The 17806-nt window shown below is 41.5% G+C and overlaps 1 protein-coding gene across 1 annotated transcript in view; it reads right to left on the bottom strand.

Moving 5' to 3' along the window:
• The window catches only part of LOC140234675 (uncharacterized), a 41761-nt gene extending 32696 nt beyond the window's left edge, over positions 1-9065 (bottom strand). Inside the window, exons 1-2 of the mRNA XM_072314709.1 lie at positions 8900-9065; positions 376-5317 (exon numbers count right to left, since the gene is read on the bottom strand). Of these exons, the coding sequence (XP_072170810.1) occupies positions 378-5159 (4782 nt within the window). The 5' untranslated portion in view covers positions 5160-5317; positions 8900-9065 and the 3' untranslated portion in view covers positions 376-377. The remainder of the gene's footprint in view (positions 1-375; positions 5318-8899) is intronic.
• Between the last annotated feature and the right edge of the window lie 8741 nt (positions 9066-17806).

Below are 17806 nucleotides of genomic sequence, written 5' to 3'. Positions count from 1 at the left end.
TTTTAGAAACTTGTCTTTCATCTTAGAAAGTAACAAGTACAGTATTTTAGCATGTGAATCATGAAATATTTGTACTTAAATGCAAAGGTTTTTAATGGTGTCAGAGTAGAAACATGACATTTTGGCATTTTAATTAGTTAGCTTTTACATTCTTTTCTTCACCTCATTCATTCTCTATATGTATCTTTAGAAACAAACTTTTTGTTTTTCAGGTCTAATTTTGATAAAACTTTTACAGCTTTGTTCACTTAATACTCTTGAATGCAATGTGAACATGGCACACCACTGCAGTTTAAACACATGATAATGTGAAGAGTCAAGAACAAATCTGATGTTTTGGCATTTAACTGAATTGTCTGCATAATGTGAACTCACCGTTACAATGGTGTCTCCTTCTTGTAGCCATTTCTGGATGAACCCTCAAAGCCAACTTTGACTGCTTGCTTCATCTCCAGGTGTGATAATCCATTTCCATTGGTAATAATCTCAGGCTGGTTGAGCATCCCCTGGCTGCTGTGTAATCCAGTATTTCCATGGACATGGTTGGCCTTACGCTGATACTTTGGGTTGGTACATATTCCATTGCGCTTGGTGCGTGGCTCGGGGGAACCTGGCATACGTCCATTCTGCGCTCCCATCAGGCGCTGGATGTTGATCTGGTTGAAGGAGCCAGGTAGTGATGCTTTGCGAGCAAATGCCTGCATCTGGTCAGGAGTCATGCTGACAGGCTGAGAACTGGAACGGTGGTGAACAGGTGACGGTTTCATGGCATTCTGCTGCATGATCATGGACTGCTGGAAGGAATGCTTTGTGGCATGTGTTGGCGATGGCTGTGTCTGGCCACAGAGTTGACAGGAAGAACCACTCTTTGCATTCCCATTCAGCTGCTTGCGGGACATGCGAGGAGAGTGGTCCACTGGGATATAGTGAGCTGGAGAGCCACTGGTGTTGTGGACAGAGGTATTCAGGTCTTGGCTGTTCAGGCTTCCCAAAGAGCTTGCTCTATGGAGAGACTGCTGGGAAAGCTCCTGGTGTTGCTGAATGAGGTGCATGTGGGTCTGATGTTTGTGCCATGGAGACGGCACATTTTGCTGGTCCTGGACATATCCATTTCCAATCTTAGGAGACAGCTGTTGGCTATTTGTCCTTGGCACAGGACGCCTTGTTGGAGATGGTGATGCAGACTGGACATTGTGTACCACCACATGCTGCACAGATCCATTTGGTAGGGGATTTGATGATTTTCGAACACGTTGAGGGGTTGGGGGTGGCTTGGGCTCATTTGAATTAGTTGGTGAGCTGGGGGCACTGGAGGAACTCTGTCTCCTGGGAGAGTGCCTCGGGGATGGAAGTGGCGATGCTTCACTTGGAGTTGCTGATAACTGATCAGCCCTTGGTTGATGGACAGAGGGAGAGGATGACCTCGAAGACATGTGTGCTGGTGATGTTGATCTTCTTGATGCACCAGGTGGGTTAGACTGGTGTCTTCTTGCACTTTGCCTGGGAGTCCCTTGGAGCTGTTCAGAGCTGTGAGCTGTTGTGATATTTTCTGGTATCGTTTGAAATGAGCTGGTAGGTGTGATTTTGGTGGGGGTACCATTCCTACCAACATTTGCATCAGGAGGGCATGTTCTTGGTGATGGCGCCCGTTTGTGTGAGACCATATGCTGCTGGAGCTGCTCTGTGAAAGATGTCATTTTGCTCTGCTCTCGTAGTGCACTTAGATGTAGGCATGAGTTGTTGGTGGAGTTAGTAAGATTTGATGATGACTTGGTTGAAGGGTTTGAATTGCATGACTTCCTTTTGTCATACGTGGAATCTGGAGAATTTGAAGGAGAACTACCTTGAAGTAAGGCACCATTAGTCAGCATTGATGGCTTATTGTCACTGTTACTCGAGGACAATGAACTTCCACTTCTCTTTGAAGATGCTCTGCTTGAAGGTGGTGAGAGTGGATTATGGACTCCATATTCTTCCAAGAGTTTGCTTACTTCATCATGCCCACCCTTCAAGGCAACTTTCATGGGAGTTCGTCCATGTTCATCTGCATGATTAGGATTTGCTCCAAAGTGCAGAAGAGCCTTAACAATGTCTACATGACCCTCCTGGGCAGCTATGCAAAGAGCAGAAGCTCCTTGGTTGCATGTGTGATTGATATCGGCCCCTTTCTGTAGCAGCACCTGGGCAACAGATACATGGCCCTGCCAAGCAGCTGATTGTAGTACAGACCTACGCTCCTTGTCTACAGCATTTGGATTTGCATTGTGATCTAGGATGAGGCTGACCATCTCTGAATGACCCTGCCATGAAGCCACATGTAGAGCTGTTCTGCCTTCAGTATCAGCTAACTCAGTATCAGCCCCATTCTCCAGGAAAAATTGTGCCATGGAAAGTTTATTCTCCAAGGCCAGCATGTACAGGCTGGACCTGCCCTCTGCATCTCTGTAGTTGATCTCAGCACCTTGTTGCAAGAGAAGGAGCACAAGATCCTGGTGGCCCTCTGATGCAGCTGCTCTCATGGCTGTTCGACCATCATGAGAACAATGTGTTACACTTGCACCATGTACAAGGAGAATCTTTACACAATCCATGTGGCCTTCTTGAGCAGCTAGAATCATGGGTGTCCGCCCATCACGATCTGCAATGTCAACTGTGACATGGGGTCCTTGCTCAAGAATTGCTAAGCAGACATCTTGATGACCTTCATAGGCACACATGTGTAGGGGTGTCCAGCCATGGTTATCTTTGTGCATCTCATCCAAGCCTCTTTCCAGCAACATGCGGACAATATCACAATTGCCCTGTGATGCTGCGATAGACAGAACTGTTCTGCCTTCCCCATCTATTGTATCTACAGCAGCTCCCCAGTACAGTAATGTTCTCACAATAGTGGGATGGCCCATTGATGCAGCAACAATCAATGCAGTTCTGTTATTGTTGTCTGTGTGGTCAACATCTGCTCCACCTTCTAGCAACAGCTCAACAACAGTCTGATGACCTTCATAGGCAGCTACCAGGAGTGGTGACATCCCTTCATGATCCCTGTGATCCACAGCAGCACCCTTCTCTATCAAAAGGGTAACAACATCCGTGTGTCCCTGATTCACAGCAATTGACATAGCAGCAACAGATAGGGCTGTGCGGCCATCAAAGTCTTCATGGTTGATTTCTGCCCCACTGGTCACAAGATACTCAACGATTTCACTATGCCCCATGTAGGCAGCAGCAATGAGAGCTGTTCTTCCCTCGTGGTCAGCCTGATTCACATTTGCACCATGCTCTATCAGAGTGTGAACAATGTCTGCATGGCCACCCCATGCAGCTGCTCGTAATGCAGTCCTCTTCTCATTGTGATCACTACAATCCACTATTGCACCTTTGTTGAGAAGTGTTGTGACAACATCTGTGTGTCCTGCCCATGCAGCTGACCGAAGTGGTGTCCATCCATCATGATCCACATGGTCCACTTCCGCATCATGACTTAACAGAAGTGCAACTACTTCAACATGTCCATGTCGTGCTGCTAAGCCAAGGGCTGTCTGGCCTGTGCGATCGGTCACACTGACATCAGCACCATAGATAAGCAAGGACTGGACACTTTCCAAGTTACCACTGTAGGCAGCATTGGCAAGGAGAGAGCGGCCATTGCTATCAACTTGATTGATGGAGGCACCACTGTTAATCAGGGAATGCAAGGACTCCTGCTTCTCCAAGGCATCTTGCAGAATCAGTGAATTCCTGTCTATGTCAACAACTCTGGCTCCAGCACTAACCAGTAGCTGTGTGACTTGCTGGTCCTTGGGAGCTTGTGAGGCCAGGCAGTCATAAAGAGGAGTCCCAGCCCAAATAAGCCAAAGGGCAAGATGACTGCAGTCCAGGGGCGGTGAAAGACCAGCTTGGAGAAGATTCCTGGCAAAATCTTGCACTTGTGAGGGGGTCAGATCAGGAGCACTGCATGTGTATCTCAACGCAAGCATCGTGTGACCTTCTTGAAGGCTACACATGTATTTCTGGGTACAGTACTTGACATCCAGTAACCACTCTGCAAAACTGTGATGAAACAGCATGATCTTGTTGTCCCTACTCCTAACCAAAATCTTGCACATCATTTTCAGTCTGTCCTGGAATTCCTCACGTGTAAGTGCAAAATTGCGTGTCTTTGCACATGCATACAGTTCACTTTCAGTCAGTGGGCACTGGGCAGCAAGCATAACACTCAAAACAGGCCGAACTTTTGCAAATTGCTTCCTCAAGAAGAGTCTTTGGCATAACCACAAGTACAGTCCATTCAGAGTTCCTGGAATTTCTGTGATGTCCTGCAGAGAGATGAAGCCATCAGCTACACCATCCAGAACCTTCTCCAGATACATGATGCAACCATTGCTCTTTATGTGAAGTTGGTTTAGCATTTCTGCAGTGTCTCTGCTCAGTTGAATACGAATTGCCTCTTCGTGGTCCAGCCTCCTAAGGATGTACTGCTGCACATCTCGGACGACATGAGATTTGCGGAGATCATCCAGACTCAGCTTGCGAAAACCTGTGAACATGCGTGTCACTGTTTTGCTCTGTCGTCGTGCACTACACAAGAGACACAGCCAAGGCGGAAAGAGTTCGTGATGATTTGCAAGAAGCTCTGCAATGGTTCTACTACCAGATGGGCTATCACCTTCAAGCACAGGGTATGACTCATCCAGCGAATCAACCAGAATGAAGCAATTGCGTGATGGAGGATTCAGTGTGCATAGAGGAACAAGAACACCATTCTTGAATGCCTCATCTGGATTGCGCTCACAAGCTGCAGGCTCGAGGATGGCTTGGACACTGGGGTCCCTCAGCTTTTCCTCATAGCCATGGATGAGAGTCGAGCGCGTGATCATATTCACAAGTCCTAGGATGAACTTGGAAACAGACAGGGTCTCCCGGTTACGTGACTGGCAGAAGTGGTAGGCCAGCATACGCTTGTTTAGACTTCTCTGCTTTCCTGTGCTTGTAGGCCAGACAATTTCTGTACACAGAGCAGTCTTCCCACTGCCTGGCCCTCCCATTATCAATGTTCCACATGTTCTGGATGCCTGCCGATTGTCCAATCCATGAACAAGTTTTTGGAAAGCCCACTCCCTGCAGAAGAAGCGCTTCCCTTGCAGCATGCAGCTCGTCATCCTGATGGTCCAAGTAGTGTCCTCAATGAACAAATATATCCAGATATTCCTTCCTGGTGTGGGTCAGTGTTTGCCGGTTTCTTTTAATTGCTGCATCCAGCGCAAGATGTGGCCAATCATCTTTCCTTCAACACAGGTGAGGCAGTCTCTGGACAGTCCTGTATGCGAGATAAATGGAAAAGAAGACCTGCACTGATGATTTCAAAACCTTTATTTCTTTAACATCAGTACACTTTAAAATGAATCCACAATTATTATAAATGACAAATACATGATTATATGTGACATGCACTGCAATACCATGACTCTTCACAGCTAAGAAAGATAGATTAAGGTTGAAAGAACATACTAGTACCTTCTTCTCAAATTTTGAGGAAAATACGAAAATAGGAAAACTACAACAATAACTGAATGTATTTGCACCTATATACTTGACTAACAAAACAAGCGATTAAAAAAAAAAAATCTTGCTGCATGTACCAAAATAACTTACATGGCTTCATGATCTTTCTTGACAAGAGCCCTGCATTGTCACAATTTTTCATGACATCATTACATCATGATCATGATTGAGTTAGCAATTCAAGGTTCACATACGAAAACCTCAAGCTTGTGACTCGACATGTATTACCATGATGGGATGATTCACCAGGCAAAGAAAGTCATACTTGACTGTGTTTCTAACCACAGAAAAACACTGCAGCATTCTGCTTGCAAGAACATAACAAACATAGAACTTTTTATGTTCTAGACAGAATATGACAAAGCCCAAGTTGTTGGCATCTACTGTACGTTCTCTTTTGTTCCATTAGTGAGTGATACATAATTTGCCCATTAGATACATGGTTACCAAAGAGACTCTTTCTTCATCTGCTCCATTCAATTAACATTGTGTTTCTGACTATCGTAGCTAGGTGTGACAGACAGCACAAGCTATGCACTGTGATCGTCACGGGTACCTAGCCTTTTGTTTTGAGCAAACATACCATGAAAGGAAATCCACCTTGAGTTTAGGTTAAAGGTAACCGGATGTAATAAAAATACCTAGTCAGTCAGGTATTCCTTTTAACTCCTTATGATATATTTGGAATGAGAAGCCAAATTAAACGTGTTTTCTGAACAGAGATTCTGAAATGGACTTTTCATCGCATGCACCAGGAGAAAATAGGCAATGGCTGAACTTCATATCTTAATGGTTTATAACAGAATTAAGTGACACAATCTAACTTCTTTCACTTTTGTTTCATCTTTGTAGACATATATACAACAGATCTGTTTATTAAGCATTTGAGTGCAAGATACATCTCTTTTCCCCCTCTGTCATAGCACATTTACCCCATTCTCCCCCTTGCCTACCCCCCCCCCCCCCCCGCCACCTGCATATGCCATCTGACACAATGATCTATGTAAAGACATGATAGAAATAGATAAATTCTGGAAATATGAAAGTACTCTGTTTCATATACATGTCATGGAATGTAAAACAATAAAAACAAAATCATCTCTTGAATGTCCTATTTCACTCTCTGAATACAGCAAATGGTTTCCTAGTTGCTGCATGAATGCAACAGTTATCATTTTTAAAGGAACATTCCAGACGGTTTATAATTTCACATCATGTAGTACGTAAATGAAGAGTGCCATAATTTACAGATTTGTTGATCGTATTGTGTCCTTGAGCAGATAAACCAAAACTCCGCAAAACCTATAAAAAACATATCACACTGAACAACGATGATGACATAAGAGGCTCACATATTAGTGCATAAGTGCAGCAATGCCATTCCATTCCAATACATACCAACTGTTTAACAGTTTACTTGTGTAGGATTTATGCATACTTTCTTTTGTTCTACTTTTATTAGGCAATTATGCATTCTTATGTGGAGCTATGTCACCATCCTTGTTCATTGTGATTTATTATGAAATTTGTAAATATTTTTACTCATCTCAATCATTATAAATTCTGAAACTCTGTATCCAGTATTTACATAATCAATTTGTACAGGTTCAGATGCAAAAGTCTAAAAAAAAAACAAAAACAAAAAAAAAAACATCAGGAGGTCTCCTTTAGGTGCATAGGGCCTACTTGTGACCTTTTTGTCATGGAATTTATGTTATATCAACTTCACAAATGATAAGATTCAATGAATCCATCTGTTTCACACTCCACATTATATTGACAAATGGGAATCTGCACTACCAATTTTATGACCAGTATATTCATGAACCAAATAAATGGCCACAATATATTAACTGTTATAAAGAGATAGAGCCTAGAGGATATTCATTCATTAAAAAAAGAAGAAGCTTGCTTGCAGAACCAAACTAGTACCTTTGGAACTCAAAGTCAACAACAACAAACAGCCGGGGATTATCCTATTTGTCATAGCCTATTGAGGATGACATAAGTACATCTTTTTTTTTTTTTGTATTTTTGAGTGATTAGCTTATATTTTTACTCTTCCTGACACATAGAGAGCTTTCTAGACAACCATCAAATGCCTAAAATGTTTGAAACTCTTTCTTCGCCATAAAAAAACAAAACAAAAAACACACTGCAACACACACATATCATTAACACTGAATAGAATACTGAATAGAATACCCATATCATTACAAAAAGCAATACCACCACAATATCAAGATGCAATAATGAGAATCCTAGCAATATCTGGGAGGCCTACATGGCAAAATATAAAATTTGTTTCTAAATCATAAATCAGAACGTACGCCTATAAACCAAATTTTCACTTCATATTTACACTAGCTATGATGTGTAAATGTGCGCGCAGACCTGTAAAACAGAGCTCGGAGTGGACCTTGGAATTTGAAATATAATGCAATTAGACATCGCAACATATCCAAAACACGTGTATGCATTGAATGATAATGCAGCTAGATATATGCACCGACTACAAGGTGCTATTGTACGACAAACGTAGCCTTGTATCGAGGGTGGGCGGAGAATGTGAGAAGACAAGTGCATCTTTCTTTGTGGAGTCACAATTCAAGGAGCCCGTACACGTTTAATAGCTAGGAATAGGGCATCTTCTAAGGACGAACCGCTATAGGTATGGGAGAAGAATGAATCATCTCGTGTCAGACAGACAGACGGACACTATTCCATTACATGCACAGCAACATGCCACATGTGTCATGACATATGATACAAGCTAGAACTGAACATCATTTTGTACACTCAAGATAGGAAAAGGCTTTTTAACAACTGGTCGACTGAGAGTATTCCTAAGATCTGACGGGGGTGTTCTTTACTTGGACACTCAAATAATTAATCCTCTGCTTTCAAAAGTGCATGCCTGTGCTGTGGTTAGACCAATTCCAACAAAACCCTTCCTTCTTCAGGTTAGGGCAGGAATTTGATGTGAAGACGTGATGAGTTGAACATTGATTTTGATCAATGTTCAACATTGTTTGTGTGTGTCCTAACTAATAATTATCGAAAGAATACAAACAAACCGACCCCACAACATCCCAACGATACCGAAAAAAAAAAGAGTGAATCATGTACCCCTGAAACACTAGCGGCGCTTTACTGCAATAAACGAAAAACCCTCACACGACTCATTCAAAACAGCCGAATGGGGCACCGGTGCGAAGGCCGCTCTCTCGCCATACAAGACTGTTGCCGTAGACGTACAAAGAATGTTTGATATCCAAATATGTCCGACCTAGAACACCTCTAGTCCATTAAACACATTCTCCAACATATTACTTACAGCGTATTTGTTGAGTAACTGTCTAGATGGACGATATCCCCAATAATCATTCCGAGTAAATGCAGTAAAATACCACTAGTACAAGATATCCACGATAAATGTCCATAGGATTCCGTTAGAAACAGATATGGTTGCGGAGCACATCCACTAGTGCGTGCATATCGGCGTTTACGATCCGTGTGTATACTTCCAAAGAATTCAGTCGTCTGCTGGCAATGCAGACGGCCGCAAGTTGTATGTGCAGGTCTCGTGTTGCTGTAGACCGACGAACCAATCGCATTGTGGTTTGGCTTCGGTGGGCGTGGCGTCTTCGTACTGCATGAGTTGAACAACGAATGAAATCCCAAGCTGATTGACATATACAGCACATAGTGAAAAAGCCACACTGCGCCAGTTCATTTGAGGCGTCGTGTGCTCATTGCTTTTCAACAAAACCCCGATTTGAACGTGCGCATTTTATCATGAGGAATTGATTCTAAAGGCCTGTTTGTTAGGCTTGCCGTTCCTTTCTTACAATGCAAACTGTAATGAATAGATTGAAGTGGAAGAAAGGAGAAGAAATACGAGAGAGTACTTTATATCGCCACTAGAATGAATATATAGAACAAAATGCAATGCCCGGCTGCGCTTGGAACTGCTCAGTGTATGGGTTGTGGTAGGGCTGCCGTGTTCTAACAAGTTCTTGCCAATGAAAAGCTTCCGGGAGGTGAAACCGAGTCAACCGTGTTTCTCCAGACTGAAGCGGGGAAAAAAGAAGAAAAGAAAAGAAAAAAGTAGAAAGAGAACGACAAAAATAAACCCCTATTACACATCTCATTCACAATTTTACCTGTTTCATGCTTACCGTGCTCAATGAACCAATGTACAATCAATACTTCGACTAGTCGGAAGCAAGAGAATACAATATCCAAGGGTTACTGCAATCGCGGAAGGGGGAAGGGAGGGGTATGTACAATCACACACGCACAAAACCCCACACATCTTGTGCTTTTCTACGTCTTTTTAGTTTTTTTTTTTTTTGTTGTTGTTGAAACTCAACGTCATTAAAGAAGGAAAGAAAACCTGATATAATTTTACTTACTTTATACCTCACTCAGTTTCAATAGGGCAATCATGCCAAGGTGGTTTGTTTGTTCATTTTCCATCTGAGAAAATGGCTGGATAGCCCATATTCAGCTACGTTAAGCTGGTCTTCCATGGGGTCCAGTTGGATGTGAGGTGGGACCAATTCACCTGGTTAAACACCCCTGCACAGGTAGGGCCTACTATAGGCTATAGCCCGCCAAGTAGGCTACCTCCTAGGTTATTCTGCCTTTGACTTTCTTCATAGGATGGAAGAAGACAGAAACAAGATAATCTTTTTCGATATTCTTCTGACAAATTCGATCTCAATTTATCAAATTCTAACTAAAGACAGTTCATCGATACTACAATACTTTCCTTCAAGCATTCTAATCAATTATGGATGACAGAATTACAGAATTTCGTGATTCCACTGATACTAATTTAAAAGTCGTTGTTTAGAATGTGTCGATTATGGTGATAATCATGTAGAACACGGATTTGCTGTATACAAACATAACAAATGTTGTTTATATATATATATATATATATATATATATATATATATATATATATATATATATATATATATATATCGTTCACACTTCTTTGCAACGAATTCATGATGTTCCCTGTAGGGCAACTGGAAGATGTTACATACTTTCATTCCAAAATATCATTTTTTAATTAGCTATCGTCTTTTGAGCCATGAGATTTAAACATGATATTTCCAACTGCTATCTAAAATTCTCACTGTCACAAGTACTCATTTCAGTTTTTATCTGGACCCTGTGATCGTAAAACAGTGGTATTTATAAAGACATACAGCTCTTAAGGGACTAACCATTCACTGTTTGCTTGCTTTCATTTGGAATAATCTTATGAAGGCAAAAACTGTGTATCAATAGCCTAGTTATACTTGCTATCCTATAGAGGTGGGAAAAACAATGCATCATCATAAGGTCCTCGCTGAAAAGCCACAACATAGGGCGAGACTGTCGACAGCAAAGAGTTGAGGGAGCGTTGTTTCAGTCTATAAAACTCCAGCGAATATATAAACGTCATGATAAAAAAATACAAACATAAAACAGACTTCAGCAGGACGTGCTCTCCTGCTGACAAGATGGATATGAAAAACCTGGGTCAACGGAAATTTGTCGTTTCGCATCAACGCTCGTGCAGAAACCAGTCAAAAACAGTCCCTCTCTTTTTCCCCTTTTTTTTCTCCCGAAGTGAAGAAACCATTAAAGAGTGAGGAACCGTTTATTGTAACATAGAATGCATGTTGCGTTGTTATTTCACACATTTCAGTGTCAAATCCAGGTTAAAATGGACTGTCTCTTTTCTACCTTACGTCTGTCTGCCAGGCTTGAGGACAATTTAATGTATCACCACAAGGCCTAAACGTATCTCGCCCAGCAGGAACTCGCCCACATTATTTGATATCCTCGCCCTCGAGACCCAAAATAAACTGTATATAATATATTGAGCAATAGAGAGATGGAGAATTCAGTTGGATCATTATGTGTTTGCTACTTTATTCATTAATTTTTCCATTTTTTCTCATTTGTTTGCTACTTTGTTCTCCATTATCCACCCATTATCACACAATAATTAGTATTCACGCTGTATTCTTCGTCGCGTGTAAATATAAAGGTTTCTGAGTAAGGCGATTCCTGGGGTAGAATAAAACATTGTTGCCACTACATGGTTGTTACATGCGGGAATGGAACATTAGGTAATATGAATGGTGGATTGTCAAATTGTACACGAAAACAAACAAAATTCGAACAAATTAAAGCAATGACAAATCATGGGAAAAAAACCGGTGCGCTTTGTATATTTCCACAGAATTATCATCATAAAGCCTACTGAAAGAGAGAACAAACAATAGACGGAATCAAGATAAGACACGTATGTTTTTGTTGTTTTTTTTTTTTCAAGGGATGATAAGCAGTGATGCTAATCACAAAATTGGATTGTTGTCGCATCGGGTTTACAAACATCGCTTGGAGAATTCCAAGTTTATCGCACTAATTCGGACGAATGATTCATTTCGTTAGTAACCCGACCTGCTATCATAATAACATGTCCACCCTGGTTTGTCCTCAGGGAGCCTTCTGCCACACTGTCGCATGTCCCTTCCACACGAATGAATAGATATTCTGAAAAGATTACCTGCTTGCTCTCGATCAAAGAGACACCGGCCGTCAATTCTCTCACCCCGCGGTGGACGGGCCAGACACGTTCCCCCGCCTTCGATACCACCTCCTTCTCCTCCTCTTCAGTTTTTGTGTTTACGCAGGGTCAAGGCTAGTCTTGGCTCAAGTCCACAGGGAACGCCTACACTATTCAGAAGTAAAACATCGGTAGCTAATTATATGGTTACTCATGGATTTCTTATGAAAGCACCTGCTGAGCAAACGCGACTTTTTGATTACTTTGATACGTCTATACATACCACTTATCTCAGCAGGATTTTTTTTTTTCAACCTGATGTACTCGATACCCACGGAAATAAATATTCCTTTTTGCGTCTTTTGCAACGGAGTCATTGGATCATACCAAAAGGCTTGTTCTCTCGATCATCTGTCATAGTGTTTAGTTAATCGTATATCACGTTTAATAGTTGTTTTAGTGTTAGCTAATGAGTATCTCCCATCCAGAATGTCTGAAAGACGCGTTGAGGGAAATAGACTCTCGAAATGGTCACAGATCAATCGCCAAGGCAGAGTTCACCAAGGTACGTCGAGAAAAGGGACGTTGTCTGACTGCTGTAAATAGAGGCAGAGTTACTGTGAAGATTATGTTATTTGCTTTGTCTGATAACTGTCTGTGACATTGCCGCAACAGTAATCCTGTACCAGTGTCACGAAGTGACTCGACTGACGTCACAATTAGGTAGATGGTCTTCTGCATCAACAACAACAACAAAAATAAGGTAACAATAAAACCACAAGACATTGAAATAAGTGGATGAACACCAGCAGCTCTCTAACAATGATTTATCTGTCTCTTGCATTTCCTTTTATTCAGGATAGACAGCAATCACGTGAAATCAAATGAAAACCTATACAATAAAATGCTTTATATCGTTTGCACAATTCTCTGTGGTACTGATTTCTATACGCATGCATCTTTTATTTGCGCGGCGTTTGTTTTCTCTGTTGAACCACAGTCTCGATTTCAAAATGAACATGAACCCTTTCTTCTCTGTTAATTCTTGCCGTTTGCTCTCTGGTTATGCGTGTGTGCGTGCGTGCGTGTATTTGTATGTGTATTTGTAGCCCATTTTAGCTGTCGTGCATTTCCTTTGTTTCTGCCTTATCGTATCGACATCAAATTTCTTTATTACAACCTGCACGGACTATCGGTCGAGCGATGCCAATGCAAAAGATGGGTTTCTATCATTCTCCTGAACTGTAAGTCTGTGGTGTTGACTCTATTAGTCAGAGATCGTGAGTGCAGCCCCAATGGTATTGACACTCGCACCTTCCCTTGTTTTGTCTCCAGGACAGTCGTGTCCTTTTTTTGTCTTCTTCTTGTTCTTCGCCTGTTTTTTTCCCCACTGGATTCGTCTGGAACAGACCTAGCTAGTTCCTCGACGAATTTTCGCGCTCACCTGTGTCATAAGACACGTCATGATGAACGAACTGCAAACTTTGGCGCTCTCCCTCTCTCACAGTCCTCATCTTCTTGTCTTGTATTTTCTTTCTCTCTCCGGTCCCTTCCAAATATTGAGGATGTCCATTTTAAACGGCACTGGCATGACTGGTTATTATACTTTCGGGTATTGATGTAACCATCTTCCAATAATCAATAAATCAATTACCGCAGCTATTCGTCGAAATCGTGGGAAGGAGAGAAGATATAACTGCTTATCCATGAGGCGAGTTTCTCAAAATTATTAGCAACTCTTGCGCCTGGGGAGATCTGCGAAATCAAATCAATCAGTATGAGGTCGAATGTTGCGGGCATGTTCAAACGTTGTTCCACAGAACTGTCAAGAATATTTCATCTACCTCGGTTCACTGATGCGGTTATTCAAAAGAAAATGAGTTTCGTTGAGAAGACTACGACAAGAACGTTGCCAAATTTTTTGCAAAACATGATCACAACTGTGTATAAATTCTTTTTTTTTTATGTGGTTTAGCCTTAACTATGATATTACGCGATGGTAACACGACCCAAGGGTGTTGATTGTGCCACCCCAGAGCGGGAGGAGGGGGGCAATCAGAACCCCACTGTCTCTTTTTGTAGACCAAAATGATGCCTGGTGGTGTCGTTCCCACGATAACCGGTGGGATTTGTAAATTCGAATTGCGAGTATCTGTTTTATTTCTATAATGTCGTTTACATTTTCGGAAAATTGACTGCATTGTGATTCCCCAGTTTGTAGTCTAATATGGACGATATGATACAAATTACCACACAAAGACCGAATAATTTGTTTGATTGAAAACTTTGGCGAGTGCATAACTGTATCATCATGCAGTGATCACCACGACTGCTGAATCATAGTCTTGAACCGAGATCCAAAGTAGGTTAAATCCATCTTCTTCGTCTCCTTCTTCTCGTAGTTTTTTTTTCTTCTTCTTTTTCTTCTTCTTCTTCATCCTCCTCCTCCTCCTCTTTCTCTGCTCTTCTTTTTCCTCTTCCTTTTCCTCTTCTCTGCTCTTCTTCTTTTCTCTCTCTCTTGCTTCTTCTATAATTCTCTTTCCTCCTCCTTGTCCTTCGCTTCCACCTCCTGCTTCCTTCAATTCTGGAATCTCATGTGCATCTTATCACGCACCGTACACTTTGTAATTTAAAGAAAGACAATCGTTGATCCGTAGAACAAAAGTGTTTCTGAGTTTTAGGCTTAATGAAAACAACGAGATTGTAATCCGTGACTGCATATCGCCCATATTATTCAACAAACCCATGTGAAATGTTCCATTACAATGATGTCGCGGGGGGGGGGGGAGGGCTGGCAATCGCACAGACGGCAACTTGTTAATTTTCAGCAACTAAATGACTCTGTGTGACTACACCACAAAAGTGTTTGCTTTCTCTTCTGCTCAGACTTTCAGTTGATTGCTCAAGCACGTTAAGCAATGGCATCTTACCTATGCATGCGAATAAAAAAATAAAAAAGTAACAAAAGTAATGATGAAACATGTTTCCGCAGTGTGCAAGAACTTAATGCCCTGTGATTATCGATCGCGCCTTCCTGTTTTCGAAGTGCCATAAGACATTTTTTTTTCCATCAAAGATAATAATGGTGTCAATCCGATCGTTTCAATAGTAGGCCTAATATAAATACGTTTGGCATTGAGGCAGAATCTATCCGCGATTTGGGCAGAACTCTTGGATTGTATATAGTGACACAATAATATACACAAAAATATATTCCAAAAATATATACACAAAAATATATTCCAAAAATATTCCAAAAATATATACAGAAAAATATATTCCAAACTTGTAACAAAAAAATAATGACGGTATAGATACAACGATGAAAATATACAAAGTAGACCTATAGGTTATGATACTTTGATAACCATACAAACAAAACAAAAACTGCTTCGCGTTTATCGAAAAATTTGTCATTGTTGGTATATAATTATGTTGGTTTGAATATTATGTTTGCTCCGAATGTTGAGTTGTGTGACCAACATAATTATTATATGAGAAACGCCTGCCTGCCTACATTCAGTCTCTGCATATATCGCGTAGATACTGGAGATGAAGTCATAACTGCCTTGCATTCGTACTTCAACGCTAATGACTTTATCCTCTGCTCTCGCTGGAGTGAACAGTGCCGGGTAATTCACAGTTCTATTGCCACCTTAATCCAGGTGAGATGATACATCAACAACCCGCTTTTAGCTGTAGAGACACCGCCGCAAACTCTATTTTTAGGCAAAAGACCTGGTTTAGTCAGCAACGGTACACAAAAAAAAAAAGGAGAAAAATCCCCTGTCAATCCCTAAACTCTCTATAAAGTATGCTTTGACAACACATCCGTGGCCGACGGTTAATCGCTACGTCCTAACTCAATCAACACAATCAAAGCGTGCCAACGGGATACCTCGATCAGACCGATTTGACTCTATTAAAGGAAAGGTGCTGCACAAAATGTACAGTGTTAACTAGATTCAAACACCGATGAAAATCACTGCAACCAAACGTAAACTGGCACTTTAATATCCTACGATAAAAAAGGAATTGACCAAGGGCTATCCAACATGATTGGGGAAAGGGGGGGGGGGGAGGGTGGGGTGGAGGGGAAGCTCTTGCTGCGCACGAGTCTACTGATCAGCTATTGCCAAGGCATGTAAACTTATACAAAGAGACAATAGAGACTTCCATGACATGAAAAGTGCAACGATGTATGTAAAAAGTGCATTTATACGGCCAAATATCTCGGAAACGACGTTACGTGACGTACTTACGAGGTTACACAGATAGCAACATCCTGCGTTATTCAAATGAAACACATCAAATAGGGCAGTTTGGCTTAATGTCGATTAGGCCTATGTGCTAAAGGGTGAGCGGCGAGTGGTGCTGGTGGAGTGTTGTAGGTTTATTTTCCATACTACTAGGCCTGTGTAGTACCAGGAACGTTGCTGCTGAGGATGTATACTTTATGGACTGTACGTGCAGATGTCTCTCGCATAGTGAAAAACAAAAAACAAAAAACGTCTCAGTCATGAATCATAAAGTCGTTTGATATTCTCTTCAAAATGTGGTGTTGCGCTTTGGGGGAAGGGGAGGGGGAATTTATGTTTCACTGGGAGATAAACACCCCGTAATCAACTGCCATATCGCCAATTAGTATTGATTAGAGTTCTTGTGCGTAATAATCAACTCCCCTTTTGATATCAGTAGGTATTCCGTGAATTGTTACCTGTGGAGCACTGTTAGCTTGCTTCAACCATGGAGTTTCAACAGAATGGCAGTTTTATCAAAGTAAAATGTCTGGCAGGATTTTCGCATACAAGAATTTTATCGCAGTAACCCTGATGGTAACGTAAATTAGCCGGGGATATCTTAAAATTTCCCAACTCAAGCCCGCCGATAATTTGTTCTCGGCTGCAAAAGGCCTACTTAATCCCTATAGCTAAGAGCAGACGGAGGATTTTACATTCTAGGCGTGACCAGATTGTATCAATGTGTGTCTGTTTACAGACAAGTCAATACCTTTATCAATGATTACCCGTTTAGCATTAAGTAAATCACTGAGACGGACAAAAGTGCGGGGGCTCTAAACACTACTGCCGCGACTTGACAAACACGTCGGAGCTCATTTCTGGCCTCCTATCGAAGATGGATAAGCCTGGCATCAAAAACTCATTAACGCAATTAACTTCGCGTAAAACAAGGCAGCTTTCTGGCCAATATGCAGCTTGTCAGACACAATGGAATCATCTGTTATGTGTATAGTCTAACACCAGTAAACAATACTTCTTCACAACTTTTTGCAGAACATTGCGTAACCATTAAGCGAGATGCCTTTTGAATTAAGGCAGATAAATTCTCTTTCTGGATTTGATGTCTCTACTGATCTTTGTATAAATGAGAATTTGGCGTTGCATTGCCAAGAGAGTGAGAGAGAGAGAGAGGGAGAGAGAAAGGGGGGGGGGGTGATAAGAATACATTGCACGCACTTCACATTCAAGACATGGTACCTACTTAGTTATACTATCGGTTTCAACGGTCTTTTACATTGCAAAAAAATGCGAATAATCTAAATAAAGATAGAATTAAAATCAAAGAAATGTCTAATGACACTTAATTTCGACTAGCTTATCAAAAAGATAAACAAAAATTCACCGAATCCCATTCATTCTCTCTCTC

This window comes from Diadema setosum, chromosome 11 (genome assembly GCF_964275005.1).
Source record: "Diadema setosum chromosome 11, eeDiaSeto1, whole genome shotgun sequence".
NCBI classification, from domain to species: Eukaryota; Metazoa; Echinodermata; class Echinoidea; order Diadematoida; family Diadematidae; genus Diadema; species Diadema setosum.
The sequence above is the reverse complement of the archived record's forward strand: the minus strand, read 5'-3'. Positions and strand labels throughout refer to the sequence as shown.